The sequence below is a fragment of the Cyanistes caeruleus genome, chromosome 5 (genome assembly GCF_971803275.1).
Source record: "Cyanistes caeruleus chromosome 5, bCyaCae1.hap1.1, whole genome shotgun sequence".
In the NCBI taxonomy this organism is placed as follows: Eukaryota; Metazoa; Chordata; class Aves; order Passeriformes; family Paridae; genus Cyanistes; species Cyanistes caeruleus.
Window position 1 is genome coordinate 49,353,492 of NC_141705.1, and position 26,599 is coordinate 49,380,090.

A 26,599-nucleotide genomic window follows, 5' to 3' on the forward strand; every position below is an offset into this window, starting at 1 on the left:
GGTTCCGGGGCCGGGAGGGCGGTGCCGTAGCTCATGTGACAGCGGCTCCAAGGGGAAGCGGCGGCGGAGCCGTGCGGGGCGCGCCGGGGGCGCGGACAGGTACGGCGGGCGCGGGCAGGAAGCGCCCCCCGCACCCCCCTCCCGGGCCGCGGTGGTCTCGGCCCAACCGCGCGCCCTCCGCGGCGCGGCTGGGAGCGGCCGTACCACGGTCAGCGGGGCGGGGGGTGGCGGCCGGGCGGGCCTCAGGGACGGAGCGCGCCCTCCCTTCGGCCGCTCCCCTCCTCGGAGGGGTGGCCGCGCCCGCGGTGACGGGCGGCCTGTCGTCTTGTCTCGCAGGCCCGCGGAGGTGGCGGCGGCAGCACCGGGCGGGCCCCAGCCATGGCCGACGTGAGTGCGGCTTCGCGGGGCGGGCGGGACGCGGGCGGTGGCTTCTGGCAGGGGCGCGGTCGGGGGATGCCGAGGTCGGGCCGGGGCCGTCCGGGCGGGCGGTGTTTTGGGCCGGGCCGGGCCGGGCCGGGGCGGGAGCTCCGAGTGGCCGTGAGTAACGCGCCGCCCGTCTCTGCCCGCAGGACCTGAAGCGGTTCCTGTACAAGAAGCTGCCGAGGTAACGCGGGGCCGTGCGGGGCGGGCACACGGGGACGTGGCGAGGGCCATCCGGTGCCAACCCTCTGCCATGGGTAGGGACACTTCCCACTAGACCAGGTTGCTCAGAGCCCCATCCAGCCTGGCCTTGAACACTTCCAGGGTGGGGTATCCACAGCCTGCCTGGGCAGCCTGTCCCACTATCTCACCACCCTCACACTAAAGAATTTCTTCCTGATAGCTAACCTAAATTTCCAGGTTTTCAATTTGTACACATCCTTGTCCTGTCACTGCAGTTCCTGATGAAGAGTCGCTCTCCGGCTTCCCTATAAACCCCCTTCAGATACTGGAAGGTTGCTATGAGGTCTCCACTCAACCTTCCCTTCTCCAGGCTGAACAGCTCCAACTTCCTCAGCCTGTCTTTGTGGGGGAGGTGCTCCAGCCCTCTTATCAACTTCATGGCTTCCTCTGGACTTGCTCCAGCAGTTCTTATTATTAGGGCTACCAGACCTGTACTAAATAGAACAAATACTAAATTAGTGAAGGCATCAGGTTTTTTCAATGTTTTCCCCTTCCTTGCACATTTGTTCACACAAAAAACCCTTTCCTACTAATTATTGTGTTTTTTAAATGGTGTCTCTTCTTCCTTTCGTTTTTTTTTGCAGTGTTGAAGGTCTTCATGCTATTGTAGTCTCAGATAGAGATGGTGTGCCTGTTATCAAAGGTAACTTCAGCTTCTCGCTGTGCTCTGCAGCTGAAATCCTGATTGAACAGCAGGGGGTGGAGAAGTACAGAAAAATCTTCCTGGTTATGCAAAATACCTAAATATCCCAAGTGGTAGAATTGAATTGGACTTTAAGTAAAAGTTTAGTAGTTGATTATGTGCCTTTTCAAATATATCCTGTTGTTTGTGTCCTCAGTAATTGTAGTCCATGGAGTTTCCCTGGGTGGTAGGGGTTGGAGTGCTGTAAGGTCCTTGTATCTTTAAGTCCCTCACAGGCTGATTGATGCTAAGTAGGAGAGAGAGCTTGGCAGTGTTTTGTTGGCTTTTTTAGTACTTTAGTTCTCATGTTCTGCAGCCCTTGTTTCAGATGTTCTTTCCTTGTGAGTACAATAGTTTAAGGATACAAAGATTCAAGTATTGCAGATTTATTTTGTTCAGTGCCCCAGGGTATACAAACCCCCAGCAGAATTTGCACATCTTCATCTGTATGCAATCAAGTAAGTGACTGTGTGCCAGTAATCAGTTCAAAGGCTGGAATGGGTGCAAACAGTGTGGGGCACAGAACCAAAGGGATGTGAGCACAGGCTGTGCATCCTGAAGGAAGAGACTCTTTCTTAGTTATGCTAGGAAGGATGCTGGTGTAACAAGCTTTGATCGTACAGAGAACATTAAATGATGTACAGCTTGTGAAAACTGAACGCTTCAGGTGTTCCTGTGGGAGCACCTCAGATCTCTTGCATGTTTCTCTGCTTTTGGCAGAGCACTAAGCTGGATGAGGGTTTGGGATGCAGTCAGAGGCACCATGTCAAGATAAGGATTTTCTTGTTTTGTTCTAGTTGCCAATGATAATGCTCCAGAACATGCACTGCGACCTGGCTTTTTGTCCACATTTGCCCTTGCCACAGATCAGGGCAGTAAGTTAGGACTCTCTAAAAACAAAAGTATCATCTGCTATTACAATACATACCAGGTGAGTAACCTCAGTGTGCCCTGTCCTCGGCGGCTTCAGCTGTTCCTGCATTACATTGAGCAAGAGAAGGAAGGTTGTTTAAGCTCTGGTAGATTTTCACTAGGCTGCTATTGAAGTAATTTTGGCTTATTTCTTACACAGCTTAAATGGTTAAGCCAGACTTTCACAGTATTTATTAAACTTTTGTTATATTTCTTGAAACTTGAGATTTACTGGTTGACAGTGGGAAAGTGTAGCAATTCTGAATTTGCGGGAGGTGTTGCTGAAGTGGTCTTCTGAATCTTTTATGAAAGGTTCATATTCTCTTTTATAAACAAAGTTTATAATTAGTGACACCTAACATTAATTAAAGCACATGCAGCCTAATTCATAGCTAATCTTCCTGACAGTATGGCTTTGTGGTAAGGAAGCCTTGAAATACAACTCACAGTTTTCACAAATAAATTGATTATTTGTGTCCAGAAGTCCATTGTCTACTACATTTCTGCTCCTTCACGAGTTCTGGTGGTCCTGAGATCTTTTAGTTATGACTGCAGTAAACTGACCAGCTGTTAAGCCTACAGCACGTCAAGCTTTGCTTGGAAATTAAGTAGGTGAATGAGTTAGTTTGCCCACATCAGTACATTGCTTTGACTCTCTTGATGCTACTAGCTTACTGTTGTGCCCAGGGTGCCAGTGCCCTGTTAATGGAAGAAGAGATACTTCTGTACAGGGAACAGAATTTTAAAACAATAAACCTGTCTGCCCTCCTCCTGTTTCCTGTGGAGGATGTGGTCTCCGTAGTGTAATCTGCTGGATCTGCAGCTGAAGTAGGGTTCTGTAGAATGTGGAGGCAGAGGGAAATGCCAGGTTTTCCATGTGCAGCTCCCTGGACTGTAGTGTAAGTTGTGTTGGTGTTTTTAACTATGAATCAGACACAAGAAACAGATACACTGAAAAGTCACATCTGTGGCTCTTGCTCCTGCTTGTCCTTTAAACCAAGGAGGCTGCTTGTTGCAGAAAAATTTATGTGGAAAGAGCCCTGACATCCAAGATGTGTTAGCTGCTGGCTGAGCACTTCTCTCTCCTTGCAGGTGGTGCAGTTCAATCGCTTACCTTTGGTAGTGAGTTTCATTGCTAGCAGCAATGCCAATACAGGTAAGTCTACATATTTGTTTTAAAAATTGCAGTATTTTAAGGCCTGGGTATTTTAATAATTGAAAATAAATTCCCTGAATTCACTTCAAGTTAACTTTGTTCCTGCTGTGAATTTAGTTAGCATATTGTGAAAGGTGAGAAGGAAAAGGTGAGAGTAAAAATTCACAGAATTTAGGTGGCTTGCTGGAGTTACCATTCTTCTCTAAGCAAGTTTGTCCTGTGATTAACCTTGCCCTTGCTGCACGGGCAGGTACTGTGCTGTACAAGGCAGCTGTTTGCTCTCTTTCCTGTCAGTCAAGTTAACATTCTTCAGGAACATGTGCAGATTTGTCTTTAGTTCTGTGGGGTGGGGAAATCCTTCAGCCAGACCCTAGCCTTGCTCGTGAGGACATTGGCTAATGAATATGAGCAGAAGGGATTTAATTCTCATACAGCTTCTTGGGCCACAGCAGCTATGGGAAGCAGCAAGGCAGTAGTGGGGGAGCGTTGTGCCTCTTTTAGTGTCAGGGTGCCTCCTTTAGTGCCAGGGACTGTAGACACCCTGCACTGGGGTTCTGGCCACTGTTCACAGGAAAGTGAGTAGCTCACATGAAACATTTCAGGCTTTGGAAAACACTGCCTGTGACTTGGGAAGGGAGTCCAGGCTTTGGAGAGAGGCTTCTCAGTGATGTTGTTAGATGGCATATTCTGTCTCTCCTCTCTTTCCAGGGCTGATTGTAAGTTTGGAGAAGGAGCTCACGCCCCTGTTTGAAGAACTGAGGCAGGTTGTTGAAGTTTCTTAACCTGATGGTATTGCCAGAGTGCAGCATTCCTCTGCAGCCCAGTGGACAGAAAGATTCAATAATCGTCAGTCAAATAACACGTCTCGGAAGAAATACCACAGCTCCTTAGTATACTAAGTAAGAGTAAATTGTACATAGTACTGAATCTGAAATGATCTACCAATGTGTTGTAGATGGATGTTACTTTAGGCCATGCTTGTATTGTGCAGTACTGGAGAGCCCACCAAAATAGCTCCCATGGAGTTTAGCTCAGCCAGCTGAGCCAGGTCGGTGCGATGCCCTTGGCTCAAAGGAGCAACCCCCAGATCTCTTGCTTTACAGGGCACCAGGCACATGGCAGGGTGAGTCCTCAGGCCGGCCACCACTAGGTTGTGGGAAAGCAGATCAGGTGGAGAGAGTGAGCAAAGACGTGGTTGGAGGCATTGTGAGAGCAAGTGTGTTAGCGGTGATGTGTCGGTACAATCAGTTAATATCCCAGCTTTCTTACACCGGGTGTACTTTGGCAAGGGAGTGCTACTAATCTGGATGCTAGCTGCATCCTGCTTCCACTAGGAAAAAAACTGTTTCTATGGAAGCTATTGCTTTAGGGACTTTCATGATGCCTAGCTAAAAGCACCCAAACAATGTCTCACTTCTTCATGGGTTTTTTGTGTAATATGGTTGTGAAGATCTCATGTCTCATAGTCTTTGTGTGGGTTCATCACTGGTGACACTCTCAGCTTATTTACCCTTAGGTTTTCTTAAGTAAATAAATATAAATAAAAAACAGTATTTTTAAATGACAGAGCCTGGTCCACTCTTCTGTTGCACTGTAATACCCCACAGCACATCTGCTTGTCTCTGGAGAAAAACGAGTCTCTTACCTGTTCATAAATGTCCAAAATCCATGAATTTATAGGCTGAAAACTAACCAGTGCTTCTCTCAGCTGGGCAGAAAGGATATCAAGTCCCAGGGCAGTGCAGAGATCCTGTTGCTGGGGATCAAGCCTGTGCACTTAGCCCCACCCTGTTGTTCCCTCCCATGTCCCCTTATGACAACTGCCGAGCACTGCAGATCTGAGGGACAGCTCTGGGCAGGTCTGTGCCCCAGGCTGGGAAAGGGGATGCCATGGCCCTGTGTTCACATCTCATCAACCTTTGGTGCATCAGGCAGATGGGGGAAACAGTGGTGCTGGAAATGACAGCTGGGAGTTCTTGGCTCAAAAAGAGATTACAGCTTGTCAGTCAACCCTTTTCCATTTAAACTAAGCTGGAGTGGGACTTCTGTTGCTGGTTGTTCCAGAAGCAGCTGGAAGGTGTGTGTATTTCTGGCAAAATGTGTTTGTGTTCCAGCAAAGGCCTCCCCTTGCTGTTTGCTTCTGCTCTGCCTGTCACCCAAGGTCAATGGCTTCAGTTTGTGACACCACGTGCTGAACTTGTTTCCAGTGTTCTGTGAAGCAGCCTGTTGCTGTGAAAAAGGGAAGGCTACGTTTGTGGTTTCTCTACAAGCTCCATTTCCAAGCAGTGTTGAAAGGACAGTGATGCTGCTGTTGTCTCACTCTCACACAAGCTCGGCAAAGGTTTTTAACTAAATGGGAGATGCCAGTTTGTTAAAGCTTCATTAAGGAAAAAAGGAGGACAAAGCTTTAACAATACAGTACAGGAATATAAAAGACCTGTGGTAGTTTTATAACGACTTTTTATTCAGAAAACAGTCTGTATAAAAATATTTACAAATACTTTGAATTTCTAAGTTGAAATAAAATGCTATTTATATGTCCAAATCTAGATTTTCTTACTTCTTCCAATGTGCTTTTGTCTTCCTCTTCTGCACTCCCAGTAAAGGCAATTACCAAACACCCCCTCTTTGCATACCCCTTGAGGAGGCACAGGATTGCGCAGGGGATCTTGCTCAGGGCGTCTTGCAGCTGGTCTTAAGCCTCTCCAGTATTTCAAACTTTGCTTCCAAAATGTAACATCTGTTTTGAGTACAGCACCAACCTCATGGGGTTGCACTTCTTGTCTCTGTAGTGAGTCACAATGCTGTTAAATGTGTGTCCTGTGAGTGCCAGGAAGTAGCTACTGTTTCTCATAACCCTGGCTGTATATAAGTGTGCTTACATGATGCTGCTCACCATTGCCTACAGACGCTGTTTGAAACAAACATTCCTTTGTAGCCATCAGTGTGGTATAAAGATAACCATATAAAAATTTGTTGGACCAGAACTAAGTGTCACACATTTGTCACTTTGAAAAGGGCCTTGAAATACTACTTTCTGGATTGCAATATAGATACTATTTACAAAATGTAATTCTGTCATTTTTCTTGTGGTTTAAAGCCTAAACAGGTAATAAAAAGACAATGTTTCCAGAAAGGACCTCTTAAATAAAACGTTCAAGGTTACAGAACACGATACTGATCGTTTGTTGTGATGGAGCTTGCAATAAATTATTGAGTGCTCTGAATAGCCACAAAAGTTTTGAACAGTCTGTGTTCAAATCAGTTTTGAACACTTCTGTGATTAGCTGGCAGGTGTTTGGATTAAGTGTGTTACAAGCACACACCACACGTGTTAAACCCACACTCTGTTTGTACAACCGTCCCCACGCGTGACTCGGCGGCCCTAGAGCTGCAGGATCCTGTGTGTGCAGAGCTGGGTGACATCTGTGTGGGGGCACAGACAGCACTGGAGACGTGAGGCTGCCCACTGGTAAGAGGCTTCCCCTTGGAGAGAGGCCATTCCTGCCAGTGGAGCAGGAGCGCTGGCACACAGCTAGGAACTGAGGGTGGCGTTGCGCTCCTCCAGCTGCTTCCGTATTTGTGACTGGAACGGAAAGACAGCCCATTACTGCTTGTCTGCGTGCACGTGCATGTGGGTGAGTACAGGCAGCCCAGTTCCTGGTATTTTTTAGGAAGCAGTGCTTTCAAGCCTTTACCTTGTCTTCTCATTCCTGCTATCATGACCTAGGACATGCAGTCTGGGCTGATGAGCTGCATTTTTTACCAAGCACATATAATGACATCCTTAGAGATGGAAGTAATTTTTTCTTACTAATGAGCATGCCTGTTACAAATGCACCCCAAAAACACTGAAGTGGGTTTGCAGGCAGATGCATTATTGCCCTGTGCATGGTACTGATGAGGCCACACCTTGACTGCTGTGTCCAGGTCTGGGCCACTCAGTTCAGGAAGGTGCCTGAGTCCAGAAAAGGGCAGTGAAGGGGAAGGGGCTAGATCATAAATCCTATGAGGAACAGATGATGGAGCCTGGGGGTGTTTAGCCTGGGGAAGAGGAGGCTCCAGGAAAACCTTACCACTCTGTAACTCCCTGAAAGGAGGGGGTAGTCAGGTTGGTCTCTTCTCCCAGGCTGCCAGTGAGAGAACATAGCCCCAAGCTGTGCCAGGGGAAGTTTAGACTGGCATCAGGAAGAATTTCTTCACAGAAAGGTGTTGTTAGACATTGGAATGGGCTGCCCAGGAAGGTGGTGGAGTCACTGTCCCTTGGAGGTGTTTAAGAAAAGACTGGGTGTGGTGCTCAGTGCCAGGTATAGTTGACAAGGTGGTGATTAGTCAAGGGTTGGACTTGATGACCTAAGAGGTCCTTTCCAACCTAATTGATTATGTGATTCTGTGGAAACTGCATATTCCAATGTAGCTGGCCTGGCAGCCAGAAGTACTCCCTTGTTTCAGGTGCTGAGAGCTGTAGGACTGGGGTGCCACAGTCCTGGGGGGGTTATGATGGCACTACCAGGTGCTGCTGCCCGGGATGCCGTGTAACAGCACACATCACCTTACCAGTTTCCACCGCAGGATTTTAATCCACTCGTCAGCTTCTATCCCAGTTTTTGCACACAGGTAGTATGTCCTTAGTGGGAACACTAAACTGTAAGTAAACAAAGCTTTCTTAAGTTGCTAGAACAACTGGCAGTTCTCCCCAAAACTGAGCCCAGCTGGCCTGTACCAACACTTGCTGAGACAGAGCAGGGCAGGGAGGCTGTGCTCCCGTTCAGCCACCAGGAGGGAGGTTAACCAAGAGAATGGCTGACAGTCATTTACAGCCCAGGGCCTTAAAGACCCTTCTAAGGATAAAAGACCCACATTTGGGCACCTCTAAGAGGTTACCATGTGACCTGTATCAGTGTCTGACCCCAAGATCCATGAGTCTAGATGATGATTATAGATGCTTATAGAATTAGAAATGCCCACTACAAGTGGGTCTTTCCTTTTGGCTGGAGTAATTTTTCAAAGCCATGCAGGACTGACAGAAACTGGCTGACAGAAACAGACTTTTGAGTTAGAGGATGAGCAGGATCACAGCCACCAAGGGACCTGTCAGAAGCATGCACTGTTTACATTTCAAAATTCCCTTTCTATTTTGAACTTCCCAGCAACATGGAGAAAATCCTACAACCTACCAGAAACAATTGACTCTTTCCTGGGAATAGTCAAATTGCACAGCTGAGCATTCAGTTAAGTCAAGTGCTCGAATTGGTTCCGTAGCCTTGAAGAGAAAATGTTTTTAAAAATGTGGACACATGAAAACAGAAGATAAGGCTCTCAGTTCATCTTCAGTGCATCTGGACTTTTATAGGCACCTCCACAGGTTTTTCCAGGCATAGTTACAATGGCTGCAACACTATAAACTCAAACTAGCAAACATAACATCAGTGGTATCATGATATGAAGTGAGCTTAACATGAAAAACACAGGACAGTTCACATCCGGACAAGCAACAGAGATCTCTACTGCAGGAATGTTTGAGCTACATGGAGGCTGCTGAGGGTTTGGCTGTGTAATGTAACTGAGACAGCAGCAAATCTGGTACCACTTTCAGCTAAGCTTTACAGAGACAAAGGCATGGGTATAAGTCTTATCAGACTAGCCAGCTGTTGGAGATTTAATTAATTCCTAAATTCCTTAAAAGGATGAAGCTGTGTAAGGAGAAATGTAGAAGCAAAGCCAAAGTAGTGCTTGCAGCAGAAATGATAGGTTTGACTGCCTGAGAAGTATGTATGTGCCCATGTGTACACAAAAACACACACATGTATATATAAAAGTTTCTTTGGACAAGGTCAGGTGCAGGGTCAGGTGCAACTCATCTCCCTTAGGACTTTCATTCTCCCCAGGTGTGAGAGTTCTTCCTCCATCTGTTTCAGCCTCACACTGTTAATACTTTGGAAGAGGCAGCTTAATTAATTGTTTTCTGCCCAAACACACTTAGCTGTTTCCATGGTCCTCCATCGGGTATACAGAGGCGTGTGTTTCTTTCTAATCTTCCCTTAATATTTTTGCTGACTGAGTGGCTGTTAGTAATACCCTACATTAGAAGAAAGCCTCTTGTGCTGTGGTGTGATAGCAAATGCTATCCCAGGGTCAGCTGCAGGCTGCTCACGTGTAGGTACCTGCAACCCCGCAGCAACAACAGGAGTGCCAAGAGGCACTGGTGCTGCTGCCTGGAGGGAGGTCATATTCCTGGCAAAGACAGGAATTCTCACCTGGTAGTCTCTAATGGAGTGCTGCTCTTTGAAATGCTACTCTGCAAACTTAATTCAAGTTATTGTGAACCAAAATGAAAATTGATGGAAAGCCCTGGGAAAACCTAGCTGTTTATAAACGGTAATGTTTGGTGAGAGAAGGCAGTTGTGTCTGCTCTTGCATAAAAATCTTGAAGAGGCTTGAAATAGGGCTTGGCAGAGGTGAACAAGCTGTGTTTATGAAGGAACCTCAAACAGAGGCAATGTAAGGGCAAAGAAACTCCAGAAGTGTTTCTTATCTTTACTCAGATTAAGACAGAAATGGAGCATCAACTGTAAGGACCCAATGTTTTTCCCAGATGCTGTAGGTTAGTTTTTGTAAGAAGGAATTTCTAAATTAATGGTTTTCTACGTATCCTGTGAGACCACTTGAAACAAAAGGATAAAATTAAAGAAGGCAAAGGATACTACGATATTTTTAGAACTATTTTAGCAGTGTGCTCTCTGTTACATTGTGTCTAAGCTGCCAATAACTGTTGTGTTGTGCTGGTAGCTTAAAATCATCTTAAAAAAGCAACCCAAAAATGTATTCTAGGCCAGGTTGGGCAAGGCCTGGAGCAACCTGGTCTAGTGGAAGGTGTCCCTGCCTGTGGTGGAGGGCTTGGAAGGAGATGACCTTTGAGGTCCCTTCCAACCAGAACTACTGTGAGTAAAAAAGCCCTGTAAACTCTATCCAGTAGCTAAGACTGTCAGAGCACAGTCAGTGTTTTCAGATGTAAAATTTACTTTCTCTTGTTGAAGTCATCAGCAGAACTAACTTGACTTGGCAGGTTTGACCCCACTGGCAGTATGGAAAGCTTTAACTTGGGAAGCTGTGATGCAAATGTGAGAAGCCAGAGACACAAGGAGGCTGCAGCTGCCTGTGTGATGTTTAAACAGTAGAGCTGGTGTTTGCTACTTACTGTCTGGTCTTTGAAGTACTTAAGTTCATTCCTATGCAGTGTAAACCACCTTGTCTTCCAGCTCTGAAAGATCAAGAACAAATGGTAACTGTTTTGGGAGAGTTTCGTCTCTGCAGGGAAACACAGGTGGAGCAATTTCAGCTCCACACCATCTTTAGCTTCTGTGGGTGATCACAGAGTGGAAGCAACAAGTAAGAGTTTTCCTTACCTTGACTATTTTGCCTTGTTTTATCAAATATCCTTCCTTGGTACCAAGCTGTGAAGTAACAAAGAAAGGGATTGGGGTTAGAGGCTGAGCTCTGCTTCTATATCCCACATCCCCCTCTTTGCCTACATCAGGAGGATCAGTCCTTTGGGAAACTCCCCATAGCCACTTGCCCTCACTTCAGTGCTCTCCTCAGGCCCATCCAGCCATCAAACATGGAGCTGTGCTGGCTCTGAAGGCACCCCCCTGGACTGTGCCTCCCCCAGGGAGCTTCTGGCCTGCACCTTCTCAGCCAAACAGAGCAAAAAAGCTGCAGCTAAACTTTGTTTATTTAGTTGGATGGTTGCCTTGGTACGTGCTGTGAACAGAAGCACACAGGGTTTAACTGACAGTGGAATTATCCCCAGAAAATGCTCCTCAAATGCAAACAGGGGAAAGTGCTGTTTCACTGAGCTGTTCTCTCTCAACCAGGCCCACCCTTGAGAGGAAAAACCTGTTATGTTCAATGTGCTTCTTAAAAAAGTTGGGGTTTGAACTGTTTCTCTGGCATCCTGAGTGACACTTGGACCTTATGACTTCTTAGATACTGACACTGTGTAGGGACCTGTCTGTGAGACTGCAGAGCTCTGAAAATCAAAATCTTGCCAAGCTGCCACTTGAAAAAATATTACCTTTTATTGGTGGTATGTGGAAGTCAAGCTTCTTTGGAGGTTAAAATGTAGCTCAGTGATGAAAGGTTTATTGTGAGACACATCAGAAGTGGTTCTTCTAGCAACTTCATTAGCCCATATTAACATAACTCCTCCTTTTTTCCCCAAAAGGTACAGTATATAATTAACTTTCCTCTCTGTTCAGAGCAAACTGTTCTGGAGAAATCAGCTGTCTCACTTAGATATGAGTTACAAGGGATTTAGAGACTCTAATTGCTGTTCGAGTGAGTCTCAAATGTCAGAACAGGTGGCCCAAATGTATATGATGACTTTTTTTCTGTGTGCATTTGTTGTTTTTTTTTTATTTTAACTCATAATAATGTTAATAATGATAAATTATTCTAAAAGATAAAATGGGAATGAAAATATTTCATATATTCTTTGTTTGGATAGTCAGACTCACCCAAGTCAGCTGCAGACAATGTTTTCCCAGGGACAGCACTGAAGTGACAACAATTATAAGAGCCTTTACTTGCCATGGAACTGCAGCGAGCAAGTCTGTATTTGTTTTTCCCTGTTTGGCAAAGACTTCTTGTGTTTACAAACCCATAAGGGGATTAATAACCAGTCTTACTCCATAGCTCACTCCAGCAATCGTGCTAGACTTGGGCCAGAAGCACCCCTCCCACCAGAACACAACTTACCGAGGGAGCATTTGGGACAAGGTCACTTTCTGTCCTTCCTGTCTGCATGGCAGTGTGAACACGGACAGACTCATAAATGGAAGGTTCTTCCACTTGCCGTGGGTAGGGATGCTTCAATACAATTAAGGTTCCTGGAGAGAAAAGAGCAGGACTAATCCATCTGGCAAGTCCAGCTTAGAAAATAACTTGTCAGTCGCTACATCTCTGAGGAATGGTTAATTTCACCTTTTCCTAAAATTAAAACCTGTAAATATATGGCACCTTTTCAAAACTTTTACCCTTGCAAATGCTTGCATGAAATCTCTTGACTCATTAAATTCCTTTCCTGCCCAAGAGGCTGGGTTGGAGTATATAGCCAGGATGCTAAACCAGACAGGAGGCCATAAGAGTCATTGAGTTTGCCAACATCCCACTAGGTAATGCTTAAATCACTTAATCTGTCAGAGCTTTGGCTACAGGCTTCCTAACAGTAAACCCCATTACCATCACCTTCAATTGTTTTTACCACAGCTCTTCCCAGTTAAACCTTTTCATTATAGCCATTCTTCCTTTTCTCCAAGTAAGGTCATGTTTATTCCATGTTCTCTGAAAAAAGCTGCACTCTCAACAGTGAACCTATTGTGCTTTTCAAAATAGCAAAGAATGTCCTTAAAAGAGTAACTGCTCTTCTGTCTAACTCCATTCTTTAAAAATAATGTCACAGCACACCAAATGCTGCTCCATTTGCATTTCATGCTGATACTGCAGCTCTTAAAGAGGAGGGATGCTAGAACTGGTAACAAGTTGGACTTTAAACCTGCAGATGTATGAGTAATTTAAAAGTGTTCTGTAATGGGAAGGGCTAAAAAGAGAAGTGGAAAAGTTGCATTTGAAGTAACCAGCTGAAATCTGTTTGCAGACACAGGGCGTGTATGCAAATGTGATCTATTCAACTTGCCACAGGTGGAGAGTAACATTGGTTTAATTCTATCTGGTCTTGCAGAAGAAATATGCTTTACCATTTAAAATAAAATTGAGAACAGGTCCATCACCATTCCAGAGAAACTACTCCTAAGCTGTTGCAGACAATCAGGGTATCATCATCTGTACACATGGATACAAAAACGGATAAAAATCCCCATTGCAGAACTGGAAGGACTAATATAACATTTCATACAGTATTTGTTTTCTAGAAAGTTCTCTGTGGATTTCTTTCTCCTCCTCAAAGACAATTGTAGAGAATAGTCTGGCAATTATACACAAGATCTAGCAAAAGCTGCACTGTAGCAAGATTATTCTGCCACATCTGCATCTGCTGATGCTTGGATTGGAGTTGACTCTGATGAGTCCCCTACCCCATTTTTAACAAAAGAAGGTTATGACTCAGGAGAAATTTGGAACCTGTATCTGAAGGAGTATTGCCTGAGTGTTAATTCTCTCCTCCTCTCTACTGTTTTCCATGGTATGGTAAGGTGGAAGGTTTCTTGATATGAGGTTATATATATATATGTATATATATATTTTTTATATTCTGTAGCACATTTGACTTATATTTTTCACACACCCAGTAGAATCTGATTAGGAAACTTTAAGATGGCAAGCCTTGATCCCATCCATAGAGATCAGATAAAACCAATGTCTTGTTTATTAATATCTTCACCTGTAGTGAAGGAGTGAGGAATGGGGAAATACAAGTTTTATGTCATCTGAAATCTTTACGGAGATTTCATGTGGGTGAATATGCCTGTGGGTGCATGCCTGATTTCCCAGGAAAAGTAGCTCACTGGCACAGAGGATACATGTAGGAGCTCTGTGTTTGAACCAGTTTTGAAAGCAATTTAAAAGGAGAGTATTTTGAAAAATACAAGTGCCATATTGAGTCTACAGCTGCATTTTTCTTGGGGGAAGAAATTGGCAAATGAGCCCTTGAATTTAATGTTAGTGTTAGCAGAACACTGGTGCTAATTTAGTGTGTGACATGTTACAGTTATTGCATGTACCAGCTATCACTTAACTGGGCTCCTGCATATATAATTAGTACTGCTCTGAGTTATTTGCATACACTTGCCACAGAGGATACAGAAGCTTTTGGCATTAATTTGTACTGACATGTCTTCAATCAATCAAGTCTTCTTACACTTGAAGCTAAACAAAAAACTGACATTATCGTGATCATATCCACTTTGTTTCTTCAGGGGTTCTAGTCTGATGGTGTTCAATTCACATGTAGGAATCAAGTTTAATATTTTGACCCTTAATTCAGGCAGCACATTGGTTGTTAAAGAAATTTGTGCTTTTTCTCTCTCCTCTTAAAAGCGAGAAAAATCACTGTGATGGCAGATGGCACCAGCATGGTGATGCACTGCAGGCAGAACAGGAGAGCTAGTTAAAAACACATTCCCTACAGGAAAGAGGAGCATAACACTGTAGACTCCTTCCTTGGACAAAGAATAGTGAGATGAAACAATTTCAAGTTGCTTTTTCACTTATTCTTTTTGGGGGATTTCAGCTTCATAGATGCATATTTATTTCCTCACTAACACCGTGCTTTGGTTTTGCCATTTTTGAGAATGTTCTAATCCTCCTGGTGTTTTGAAATGCTTCCTCCTCTGAGACATTGAAAGGAGCTCACAGCCCTGGATAGCAAAAGCTCAATAAGCTTATGTGTGGTTTATCTTCAAAGACCTTGAAAGATTTTTTGAAGTGGAACTTTTTTAGACACAAATACAGATGTGAATTTATGAACACTTTAGCAGAAGCTCTATTTGCTAACACATCAGAAGCTCCTTTTAGTTAGATCTTTGTGAAGCATGGCTACAAATGAGTTCATACACACAATATGGCTCTCCTTACCTGTTTCACTTCCAATTAAAGGCTGGTTTGCAAAATGCATGACCAATTCCTTCAAGCTAGAAAATTCATTAAATCCAAATCTGAATGAAGTTCCTGTACATTCAACATGGAAGTGTTTCACAGAATCTTTTCCCCTAAAATAGAAGAGGAAAATTTGTCAAGATGTAAATGCCAAAGGCATTTGGCACTTACAATCCTTAAATAGCAGCTTTCACTGCAGGGAATCTGACCCAGATCACAGGCAGACAATCACTGTCCTAGCAGTAATAGTACTGCCATTACTGTCCCTCACTAATACTCTACACATCTGAAAATCAGATTTTAATTGCTGATTAAAAGATATGAGATGATGGAAGCCTAGAAAGACCAAGTTGGTTTATTTAACTCTTACATCAGCAAAAAGACTCACAAAAGAGATTTCAAGCCTTCTGCCTAAATAGGATGAAACCCCTTCACTTACTGGACTTTAGTCCTGATGGTGCACTCAGTATCTATCTTGCTTTTCAAGTAGCATCCCAATCTCATTGAAAACATCTTCTGTTTCCCTTTCAAAAAAAAAGCAGTCTCCATTTTGCACCCAAGCAGGGGTTTAGTAACCTTTTTCTAAATACCTAGGGCTTTAGGGTTTGTTTGCTTTGTCTCTGTACTTGGATGATTGGTTCCACTAGGATGGGCACTGACAAACATGAACCAGAGTCCTTGTTCTGTAAGGGAAGTAACAGCTTTTGTTTATGAAACCTGATGGCATTTAGAGAAGTGTGCAAGGTCTCACTTCCTGGGTAGGCCATTATTTTGCATTCAGAAGACAGTGAAACACTTATTTCAAGTATTTCTCCAGTGTAAAAGTTACTTTTGTTAATGTTACTAGCACCCAAAATAGTTGAGTAAACTTTGTCTGAGGAAAAACTTAAATAGCAAATATACTGAAAAAACGTGACGAAGAAAATTAATTATAGCTTCTCTTTCATTGTTTATTGCCACTTCCAAAGAAGATTATGATTTCAAACAGGTATTTAAATATTTATCTTTGAACAGTATTTATGAAACTGTAGAAGATGACTCTATGGGCGTCCCATGTGTTTTGTGCTACAGTCAGCAGGGGCACAACAAGCCAAGTGCAAATGCTCCATGCAAGGGAAGAGCTGCTGTGACTCTGCTGCAGTTACAGGGTTTTCCATCTTTTTGTTTAATTTCTCAAGATGATGTTGCAATGAGAGCAAATTCTACTCTGCTTCCTACTTCCTTTTCAGACTGATGTAGCCAGGGAAGGGGATTTCAGGCAATATGTGATCTCTCTTCCTACAGCTGTCAGTAAAAACCTTAAAGGATGGCTAAGCATTTTTTCCTTGAAAAATCCCAAAATATAATCATGACCGAAGTTCCTTATGAGGCTGAAGCAGAAAATAATGTCAAATCTACAGAAGATATTTTAGGACAGAAGGAAAATGACAGCTAGAATTGCTGAAATTATCCTTTCTACAGAAATGTATCAGAACAAAACTGAATTACTTATTCTAAAATTAAGTTTTAACTTTAGTCAAAAAACTGAAAGAAAATGTAAAATTAACCAGTAGAAAAACTTTAAAACATTTTAAAATCAAAATCAGTATTCAAAGGAGATGCACCAGCAGAAACAACAGAAGCTAACAGAACAGAATGAAAGATCAAACTTCAGACTGGGCTGTTCAGTTCATATGGTAATGCAGTAAGTAATTCTCACTACATGAAGAGCTAAGCAAGAGATTGGAATGGGCCTGAAATAGACATGTGTAGGTCTTCAAGTGCTAAAATCCATTAAAGCAGAAAATTCATTTTCATTAACTAACACTTCTGTTTCCTCTTAAAAATAACTATTTAAATTTTGGTTTATCATAATAAGTTGTTTCCTGAATGCTATTTAAAACTACCTTCAAGATACATATACATATATATATATCTATAAATTGTCTGAGGTAGCTATCTCAAATAATGTTTAACATTTTGAAGTAAAAACACAAAAATAACCAGAAAAACAATGATTAATTTAAAGTTACTTTTTTTTTAAGGACTCATAAATGTCATTATTCTTTTTGACAACACTTGCAGTCATTTCAGTCATTGCTACTCTGAATACTCATTTTGTAACCTCACCTTCAGATCTGTTGGGCACCCTTTGTCTAACTGGCTGCCTGTAGTGGTAATAATTTCAACAGTGTGTGTATAGACACGCTCGCTCCTAGGTCTTCTGTCAGAAATGGGTGAAACACCTCATCATGTCTAATGCATGTGTCCTTAGGCTGTCTCACTAGAATGTCGTGGCTTTTCTCCTTCTGGGAGATTCTTTAAATGTGATTCAGTAGTGAAGTAACCAGGCCAGGCTACCTCTGCTCTGTATTGGTTGTATCCTGAAGAGTTGTGTCCTGAATTGCTGTAATTGACTTCAAGGCCCTGACATCGATCCCTCACAAGATGCTATTCAATTTAGCCACACAGACTTGGCTAAGACTGAACCTCAGCACAGAACAGAGGAGTGAAACCAGCCAGTCAAACATTGGATCATCCTTCAGAGATGATGGTTCCTATACAGGGATTCAGAAACTAGCAAGGTTAACATCTGTTAAATGTTTGCTGCTGTCTCATCTTAAAACTTTTCTACTCCTGCCAGCTGTTTCTTAAGCTCTTTTAACTGACATGCAGATTTTTATCACTCAGACTGAAAATTTACAGCCATTCTATAGAATTATGTTTTCTACCAATAAGAATAATTCATAAATTGGAAAAATGAGAGCAGTTGTCAAATCCAATCCAATTTTTTCCTCTAGAAAAATGTCATTCAGTGGGATTATACCAATAGGAATATATTTCAAAATGCTTTAAACCCTAGGGAAAATAAACCACCTTGTAATGCATGGGACATTCAAACATGGAAGTAAGTGCAGCATTAGATTAGTTCACATAACCTACCTTACAGAGAGGGAGTACAGATCTTCCCTTTCATTGCTCTTCCTCAAAAGATAGCTCCCATCCTTCCCGTTGGAGAGCAGCAGCGCTTCTGCTGCGTGTCGGGTGAGATTGTCATGGTACCACCTGGGGAGACACAAGGGCTTAAAGCATCCTTCACTCTGCCCTAAACTGGCTGCTGCTGCTGCTTTTTGGAGCAGGGTTAATTCCTCTACAATTTTGTGTTATCCCCTTTCTCACAGGCACCCACAGCTTACACAGATCCGTGCCCCTGGCAGTGGCCTCCTTTTGACAGTGTCAAAAAACTGTTTTTTGTTAACGCCAAGTTGTGTGCAAACAGCTGACTGTTTCACTGGATCTAAAAACTCTGCAGTTTCTCCTTGCACAAGCAGCAAATTACCCAGGTCTGCACTGATAAGGTGAAAGCAGTTTTGGGGGGTATACAGAATCCCTTGTCTATTTTCAGAAGCGAACATAGGTATATTCTTTGGTACACTTCTTCTGGGCAAACAGGCAGCACTTAAACTCCTCATAGACTCCCTATTTCCCTCAACACATCTTCGCTGCCAAGTTCTGCAATTAAACCTCCTTGCCTAAGCTCATAATTAAAGGGATCAGAATTAACTGACAGAATTTCAGTGAAAATTAAGATATTTTGCTATTGTTGTCTCTCAGCCAGGTGTGATCTGAGCAGCAAAGGAAAACATCTAAACACTGTTTCAATTTATCTTCAGTGAAAATTAACTTCATTTTTATAGGAAAAGTTTTGCAAGGACTTCACAGGAAGAAAATCATGCAAAGAAGCCCAGGAAGTGTAGTTTATGGGTGTGTTTCCATTCAGAATGCTCCACAATAGAAACACCCTTTTTTTCACAAGAGGCAAATATCTCACTGGAAATGAACCTGAGACTGAGCACAAAAAGCTGGAGCTATAAAAGGTTGGAGCTGCAATCCTGCAAGGCACGCGATAATAACCATAGCCATGCACACGAGGCTCTGGAGCAGGAGGAGGGAGGGATACTACACCCAAGGCTCTGCTGGGAGCAAGCTTCCCTTGTCTGTATGTGGAGTGCTGCCAGGTCGCCTTTCCCTTCCTTTAAAACTCCTGTAACGTTGGGTTCAAAGCCTGTCACTGGTTCAGCCAAAGAAACATGGTTTCCCTGAAAGCAGAAGTGCCCTTACAGCACTTTCCAGAATTTGTTTCGTGGCAGTCTTCGAAATGAAACCAGGTGTAATTGTATCCTCTTTCTCCTTAGCTGTTCATCCCAAGTTTCCACCAAAGCTGGCTTCTCGCACAAAGCTTTAACTCTCAATTTGGATGGCTGCCCATTTGAAAGGCCAGCTGGCTGATAAATTGCTTTATGAGAATCTCCAGACTCTTAACCCAGAGGAAGAGAAGATCCATGTGAAACTCAATACAGGCAGGGTAATGCTGTTTTGGCTCTAGAATGTGGTCCATCTTCACAGTAGAATAAAATAATGAATATTTAAAGATCAAAGTGTCATCCTCTGGAACACCTGTTAGCCAAAATCCGCCTGGGGATTAACTGCTCAAGTAAGCAACAGGCAAAGGTCAGATCATTCCTGATGTGGGGAGGATCGTATCAGCATGGCCAGACCTGCAGCTGAGAATGCAGCACTGTGTTTGGGGTGGGATTTCCTGACGCTTTTTGGCTCACTTCTGTGCGAAAGAACCAGATGTTGAGAAAATCTGTGAGTGGTCATTGTCATGAAGGAGACAAATTTAGTTTGAGGCTGCTCATAACTGTGTCATTACCTTATTTCCAAAAAAAAATCCTACTACTAAACTTCTGAAAGAGAAGTCATTTAAGTTTAAAAAATGCTGTGTTTAAATCTACTCTCTCTTTACACACAAAAGGCCAGGGACTAATGAAATGTTACTATCATGAAAAAAAATAGATAAACCAACCAGAAACCAACAACAAAAAAACCTTAATTGGGAAAATACTGTTGTTTGAAGGTGCACTTTTAAAACTTGGATGACAAGGCTACACTAGTTTCTTGCCTAAATATGCTGTCTCAGACAAAAATCCCTCAAATGTTACTGTGTTGCTCTTGTTCAGCTCAAAAATATGGAAGTGGATGGGAGACAGTAAGGAAGATCTTGGTGTCAAAGGGACTGTTACATGTAGTTTTGGGTTTTTTCTCTTCCTGACTGTGACAGATGGTTTGATCAGGTTACTTCGATGTTCCACTGTGAAAATTGTCATACAAACTCTGTTCCAATTGCATAAACACAGGTAAAATATTGAATTGCTGGAGAAAATTTAGAGTTTCTACCACAGCCCACCAGGAAGGTAAACAAATACTCTATGCAATCTGCTCTTACAATCAAACCTGAGCTGACAGTACAAGCAGAAATCACCAGGGATAAAAATAAACTCAAACAGTCCTGTGGTTAGACACTACTAGATATACTTCAGGGTAAATTTAAGTATTTTTCATTCCTTCTATTTATCTGTCTCAGAAAAACCTTTTAAGCAGTTCTTTGAAACTGGCAAGCAAATCAAGATGGGAGTTATGGCTCATTTGGCAAAACTGTAAAAGGCAATCCCCCTTCAGCTTTGAAGCTTTGATTGTCTTCTGAGTTTTATCTGGGGCAGGAAATAGTTGATACAAAACACAGTACTGTATCTACCCTTATGCCATTTTCTAACAAGACATTAAGGAAACTAAAATGCTTTACAAACATCCATCTCTTTGAAGCCCCTAGAAAGTCCTTCATAAAGCTGGATTGTCTTAAATCTTTGGTTTTAAACATGGTGGATAACATTGGACAATCGGGATATTTCTGAAGGTCCTTCCAAAAGTCATCTTTATAGAGTCTTGTATTCACTACAAAACAAGTCCAGAAATATGCTCTGTACTTTGACAGCTTTCAGACTGAAAATCATCAGTAGTGTAAAAATTGCCTGAGGTTCTTGATTGAGATTTCTCTGAGAAACACAAGAAGAAAGATTAAATTAAATTAAAGGGTTAAATTCCCTCCCTGCTTCAGAGCCACTTCTTCTGGCTGCCCTTGTACACCCTCCTGATATGTATACATATTTCTGGGAGGTTTCTCCTTTCTGATTATTTCATTTTGTGTATTAAAAAAAAAAGGTGTAGTCAACTATTTGGGTTTCCTTTTCAGCAATTTGACCAGCAATCTCAGGCTCAGAGTTTATAGATGCTGTCATTTATCCATTCTTGTTACTTTAACTTCATCCTAAATGATGTTAAATGTCTTTATCCGGTCCACGTAAGTACGTTTGTGTTGTGTGCGTGTGTCTTGTTGAATGACCCTGCCATCTTTCCTGCTCTTTGGAATGGCCAGTGAAAGCATGTCTTAGGATGGACAAGCACAGCCAGTGAGATCACTTTTGCTACCCCTTGAAAAAGAAAGCATTTTCAGATATCAGCCTATTCTTTAGGTCACCCTGCATTGGTGACGACATGGAGGAAGGACTTTAGTGACGGCTTTTACAGGGAAGAGAAGGAAACGAGAACCCAGTGCCCCAGAATGCCCAAACTCATCAGAGCACACAGCCTTGCCCTGAAGATCTGCTCCTCCAGTCACCAGCGGGGTTTCCCCATGGAATAATCCAGTGGCTGCTGCAGCTGTGCTAATCATCACAAATCCAGAACAGGATGTACTCACGTTAAAATCTCTTCTTAAGAAGACTTCTGTGTAGTTAATGCAGCAGCTAGAGCTACCTACACTATGCTGAAGATCAGGAATATATTACAGCAAAGTCTGGGGTGAGAAATTCCCTGTTTAGGTTAGAACATCATCCTCAAAATGTTCATTCTTTAACAACTCAAGCTGTTCCAATGAAAAATGATAATGAAACTTCATTTCTGTGTTCCCTGCAGATGAAAGTCCTTAGGTATGGCATCTGTCATTTCTGATAATGCTGTTTTCAAAGAAATCATGTGGATATTTTGCCAAAAAAATCTGCCTGGGTAAATAGGAGCTGCTGTATAAACTTGCAGCTGGCATCAGGTGAATAAACTTTTTAACAATAACAGAACACACAAGGAACACACACACTTATCCATGAAAGGATGATTGCTGAGTGACTTGCACAATTCTCTTGTGAGCCAGTTTTATGTGCAAACTGTGTAACATCCAGTAGAAACACTTGCTTTTCTTCCTCATAACAACGAAAGATAGTAGCATGAGAAGAGAGCACAGCTGGAAGTTCTGGCTGCTATTTGGTGTAAATGTTTGGAGTGATAACTCTGTGGTATGCCCAGCTACCAGATAAATGCAGTAGGCAGAGGTCACACTTAGTTTTTGTGTCCTTATCAGATGTTCTCAGTACTAGAAACAGCGTGCATGTTTGGCTTGCTTTGGTGAAAAAGTCAGACAATTCAAAGTTCCTTCTGTGAAGCAAGAAGGAGATTCTTGGTGCTCAGCTGGGTGAGCTCTGCTCTCTTCCCAGAGGCTCCCTCTCCTACTGCAGCAGGGACAGTAGTGCTGGTGCTCTGTGGTGGGTGGAAAGCACTTTGACAGCTCTCTGAAGCAGAAATACAGCAAGTCTAATTCATCTCTTGCCCACCTCTGAAAGGTAACAAACGACCCATATGACTGGGAAGATGAGCCACATATGCCCCCAGTAGGACTTCACTCCAATATTACCCAGAGCAGTTATTTACCCTCAGTTGGGTTGACTGGATTTTTTGTTGTTTTTTTGTGGGTTTTTTTTTGTGGTGATAGATGTTGGCAAGTTTTATGTTTTGTTTTTTTGATTTTTTTTTTTAAATTAAATATATCTTCTGCCACAAGGAGTTGAATTTGCTTACACTTTGAAACTATATTCTAGCCTCAAAGATGTATTCCCACTCTAAGGTTAAAGCAGTAGTACTGCTCAATGGAGCACAAGGGAAAGCACTGACTTATCTCCTCTGGCTGGATGCAATGCTCTTTATGTACCCATGCTCCAAAAATTACTGTAAAATTGACTCACTAGTTCTCTATTTCTGGCATTCTGTATTTCAGCAACTTCCAGCTCTCATCTGACAAGTTTAGTAGTTTAGGATTTTTATTTTTTTATTTTTTTTTCTATTGCCCATCATCTGAAAATTGCAAAAGGGTTCTCTGTACCTCACATCACTCTAAGTGAAGTCTTGGCCATGTTTTTAATGGTGCCTGAGTTGACAGAGCTCTAGAGAATCTCCAAAAGGGCAAGAATGCCAAGACAGAAGTTACAGGTGTCAGGCAACCAAACTGGTATTTATCAGACATCCCTTCAATGTGTTACATTGAAACACTTAATCATGAACCTGTATAAAGTACTTTGCTGGAATACTGGATGCCATTACATGGAAAAAATAATTTTAAAATAGAAACAAGAGGAAATAACATCATATATCCAGTCTTAACGTTTCTGTCTTCTAACTATAGACTTTCACTAGTTCAACTTCTGCTTTTCACTTCTGTTTTCTCTCCCTCTTCTTTTAACTGCCTTCATTCTGATTTTCACCCATTATTTGGCCCACTTTCTAGTCACTTCAATTTTTCTCTTGCTTAAATTCAAAAACAGAGATGAAGAAAAAAATTCTTATGACCATTTACTGTGTTCCAGTCTAACGTGTTCCTCAGTTTAATTATCACCTGATCTAGGTGATAATTTCTCTTCTGCTACTAAAACAAAGCATGAAATGTCTTGTCCAGTCTTACTAATACCATCTGTGAAGGTATTGTCAAACCGGGAAGAGCATAAAAGCTCAGCTGCAAGGGGTGACAAAGAAAGCTTGGACTTTGGCTAGGTAGGAGGAAAAAAGGTCACAAAAATTTGTTTCCGTTTGCCCTGTGCCTTTCACTTTCAACAGACAGTGTCATCCAAACTGTGCTGTATTGGGATGCAAACTGTGCTACCAGACCAGCCTGTAATTACTGGGTTGATGAAATATTCCTCATTCTCATCTCTTGCGCAAATAACAAAGGGGAATTCCCCAAACTCACGCAGTACGTGCTCAGCCACAGGAGCTCCACACTGCCATCAGCTCTAATAGCAACAAAGGCCACTGGAAAACAGGAATAACCAAAGAGGCCTTCAGAGAAGAATCCTATTTTCAGTTTCCTTTTCCTTTGAGCCAAGGTGCTTATGTCTCTTTTGGCAAACTTTAGTGCTCCCTTTTAAATATTCTGGTAGATTTAGGGACAAAGTTAATCGGTGAGGCAACAAGTTTTTAACAATGTGTTCTGCTTTTCAGCTCCCTTTTCATTAAGCATTAGGCCCACCTATATGCACATCAATACAACGAAGCTGACTGTAATCTGAATTTTCACTGCATTGCTGACAATTTTCCATTCAGTTGAACAGCTAACTTGGTAAACTACGAGCATGTCCTGGTACTCAGCCTTTTCTCTTAAGAGTAAAGTCCTTCCCATTTCACACTTCTTTAAACCTTATCCAACTTCTTTGATTTTTGCACCAGAAAGCAGAAGCTTTAAAATAAACTGCTTCAAATTCCCCCCAAAGTTACGTTAATGTTGAAGCTACTTCTCATTTGAATGACCACTGTCTCTGTTGGAGACTCCTCACCACAACTGGGTCTCAGTTGTGCTGGATACTGCATCAGCTGTCAGGGGAACTCTGCACTGTGAGAATATGGGACTGAATTTAGGATGAAAAACCCTTGTGATGACTGAGAATTTCATTTTATGGTCTGGAGAGTGACACACCTACTTGTCACAGCTGGAAAGGTATTTACATTAAGAGAGCTTTCAGGTTATGCTGCAAGAATGTCTGCTGCATGAGAACTTTTTCATATTTAGGGGAAAAAAAAAGAAGGAAAAAAAAGTGGCTTTAGTACTAGCTGAAAAGAAAGGGCCTTGTTTAATAATTTGAAGGGACTCTTTGCCTGGTATTTCTTATTCACCTTTAATCTATTTAATTCAACACACTTCCCTGAATGAGATGCTTAGTATTCTGTGGAAGGGTGAAAAGTTTTTTCCATTGAAGCGGAAGTAAAATAAAGAAGGTACAGCTATAAAAATGCATATTTGTAGTCCTCTCATCTGTACTCCTTCCTTCTGATGGATACCACATTAAGTACCACATCAAGCAGCATTTCTACAAGACTGTCTATGAGGATGAACTCCTTGCTGCTTATAGGCACATGTTACTGGCATATATTATCTCAGACCACATTGTGTAAGTCAGTAAACAAATAGCCTGGTAATTGGGAATCATGCTTCCCACAACAGCTCCAACTAATTTTTCTTTCCTTCTTCCCTGTAAATACTGTTTTAGGATGAGCATAATCTAACAGATGTAATGAAAAATTATATAATGGCTACTCTGGGTACAACTGCGAAGCGACTTAATTTCATACCTGTTAGGTGCTTCAGTTAACAGGCATTTCATTAAAAGGTTTTTTCCAATACAGGAAAGTAGCACCACTGTAGAGATACTAATTTCAAGCTATTTTGTTGCGCTCCAATTTGTTCGCTAAGTGAATGAATCACAAATATAAGCAATGAGTTGGTCCTAATCCTCAAGTGCTCAGGAAGCAAAACACCTTTACTTTTTTTCATCGATTCGTTTGAACGCAGAGGTGACACCAGAGCCTTTTTTGCTTTGTAGGAATGATCACTGGCCTTTCTCCTGCTTTGCCTCCCCTTTGCATTGCTGCCACTGCTCCCACCCTGCCTGCACCCACCTGCGCTGCTCCTCCAGCCCGTGTTTATTCCTGCCCACGGCAAAGCTGCCGCTGGCAAAGTGACCCAGGCCTCCTTTCTCCTGTGAAAACCAAAACTAGCTGGCAGAAGAAAATGCGCGAGTCGCATCAGACAGGGAGCAAGGTCTGTTGCAAGCTTCGGCCTTCCTTTTTGCTCCTGGGCTTTTGCTTTTCGGTGAGCGTGATGTGCTCGCAGTGGCTGCGAATTGCCCGCTGCTCTCCCTGCTGGAGCCACGGGCACCCTTGGGAATCCTGCTGCCTCCCGGGCCCGGCAAGGACAGCAGCTCCCCAGACCAGGGCCCAGGCCAAGCTCCAAGGAGACATCTGAAGGGATGGCACAGGGAGGACAGGGATCTGAGGACAGCCTCTGTGTTTGGTGCTCCCTGGAAAGGCAGGGAAGTGGCACGGCACAGCCTGGGCTCTATCCGGTGGCGATGGCTTCAAGGCCGCAGGGGTTCTCCGAGGGAAGCTGCTCCCCTGCCACCAGCTTTCCACTACATTCGAACCGTGTGTCTGCGCTCTCGGTTTCCAGCTATTCTTTATTTGTCCCGGTCCGCTGTGCCAGCCTCTCAGCGCTGCCACCGGGACGAGGCGCTGGCCTTCCCCGAGGGCCCACAGCACGCCCGGGCCTCGCTGGGACAGACCCCGCCTTACCTCATCCCTCCCTTCGCCACCCAAACCCAGCAGCCAGACCCAGCAGCTCCCACCCTGCCAGCCCCGCCGGGAGTCCCGGCACGCCCGGGGCTGTCCCTGAGGGCGCTCCCGGGGCTGTCCGTGAGGGCGCTCCCGGTGCTGCCCCGAGCACCGCTTACCCCAGCGCCATCAGCTCCCTGTGGGGCGGCGCGGCGGGACGCGGCTCCAGGCGCTGGGCCATGCTCCCGCCGCTGCTCACGCCTCTTCGGGGCTGAGGAAGTGCGGGCCGGCACCTCCCCGGGCGGGGCCCATCCCCTCCCTCCCCGCCCCGG

General features: G+C 43.4%; 2 protein-coding genes across 2 annotated transcripts; one reads left to right on the forward strand and one right to left on the reverse strand.

Moving 5' to 3' along the window:
- Positions 1-5,958, forward strand: LAMTOR3 (late endosomal/lysosomal adaptor, MAPK and MTOR activator 3). Its single transcript, XM_086888401.1, has 7 exons — positions 1-99; positions 337-387; positions 570-604; positions 1,248-1,306; positions 2,143-2,276; positions 3,350-3,413; positions 4,122-5,958. The coding sequence occupies exons 2-7, from the start codon at positions 379-381 to the stop codon at positions 4,193-4,195; spliced, it is 375 nt and encodes a 124-aa protein (XP_086744527.1). The 5' UTR covers positions 1-99; positions 337-378; the 3' UTR covers positions 4,196-5,958.
- DAPP1 (dual adaptor of phosphotyrosine and 3-phosphoinositides 1) lies at positions 5,857-26,577 on the reverse strand. The gene is made up of 9 exons (XM_023926997.2): positions 26,447-26,577; positions 17,946-18,068; positions 15,003-15,136; positions 12,171-12,301; positions 10,820-10,867; positions 10,612-10,674; positions 8,591-8,676; positions 7,971-8,058; positions 5,857-6,999 (listed from the first exon to the last, which is right to left on the reverse strand). The coding sequence occupies exons 1-9, from the start codon at positions 26,506-26,508 to the stop codon at positions 6,949-6,951; spliced, it is 786 nt and encodes a 261-aa protein (XP_023782765.2). The 5' UTR covers positions 26,509-26,577; the 3' UTR covers positions 5,857-6,948.
- Between the last annotated feature and the right edge of the window lie 22 nt (positions 26,578-26,599).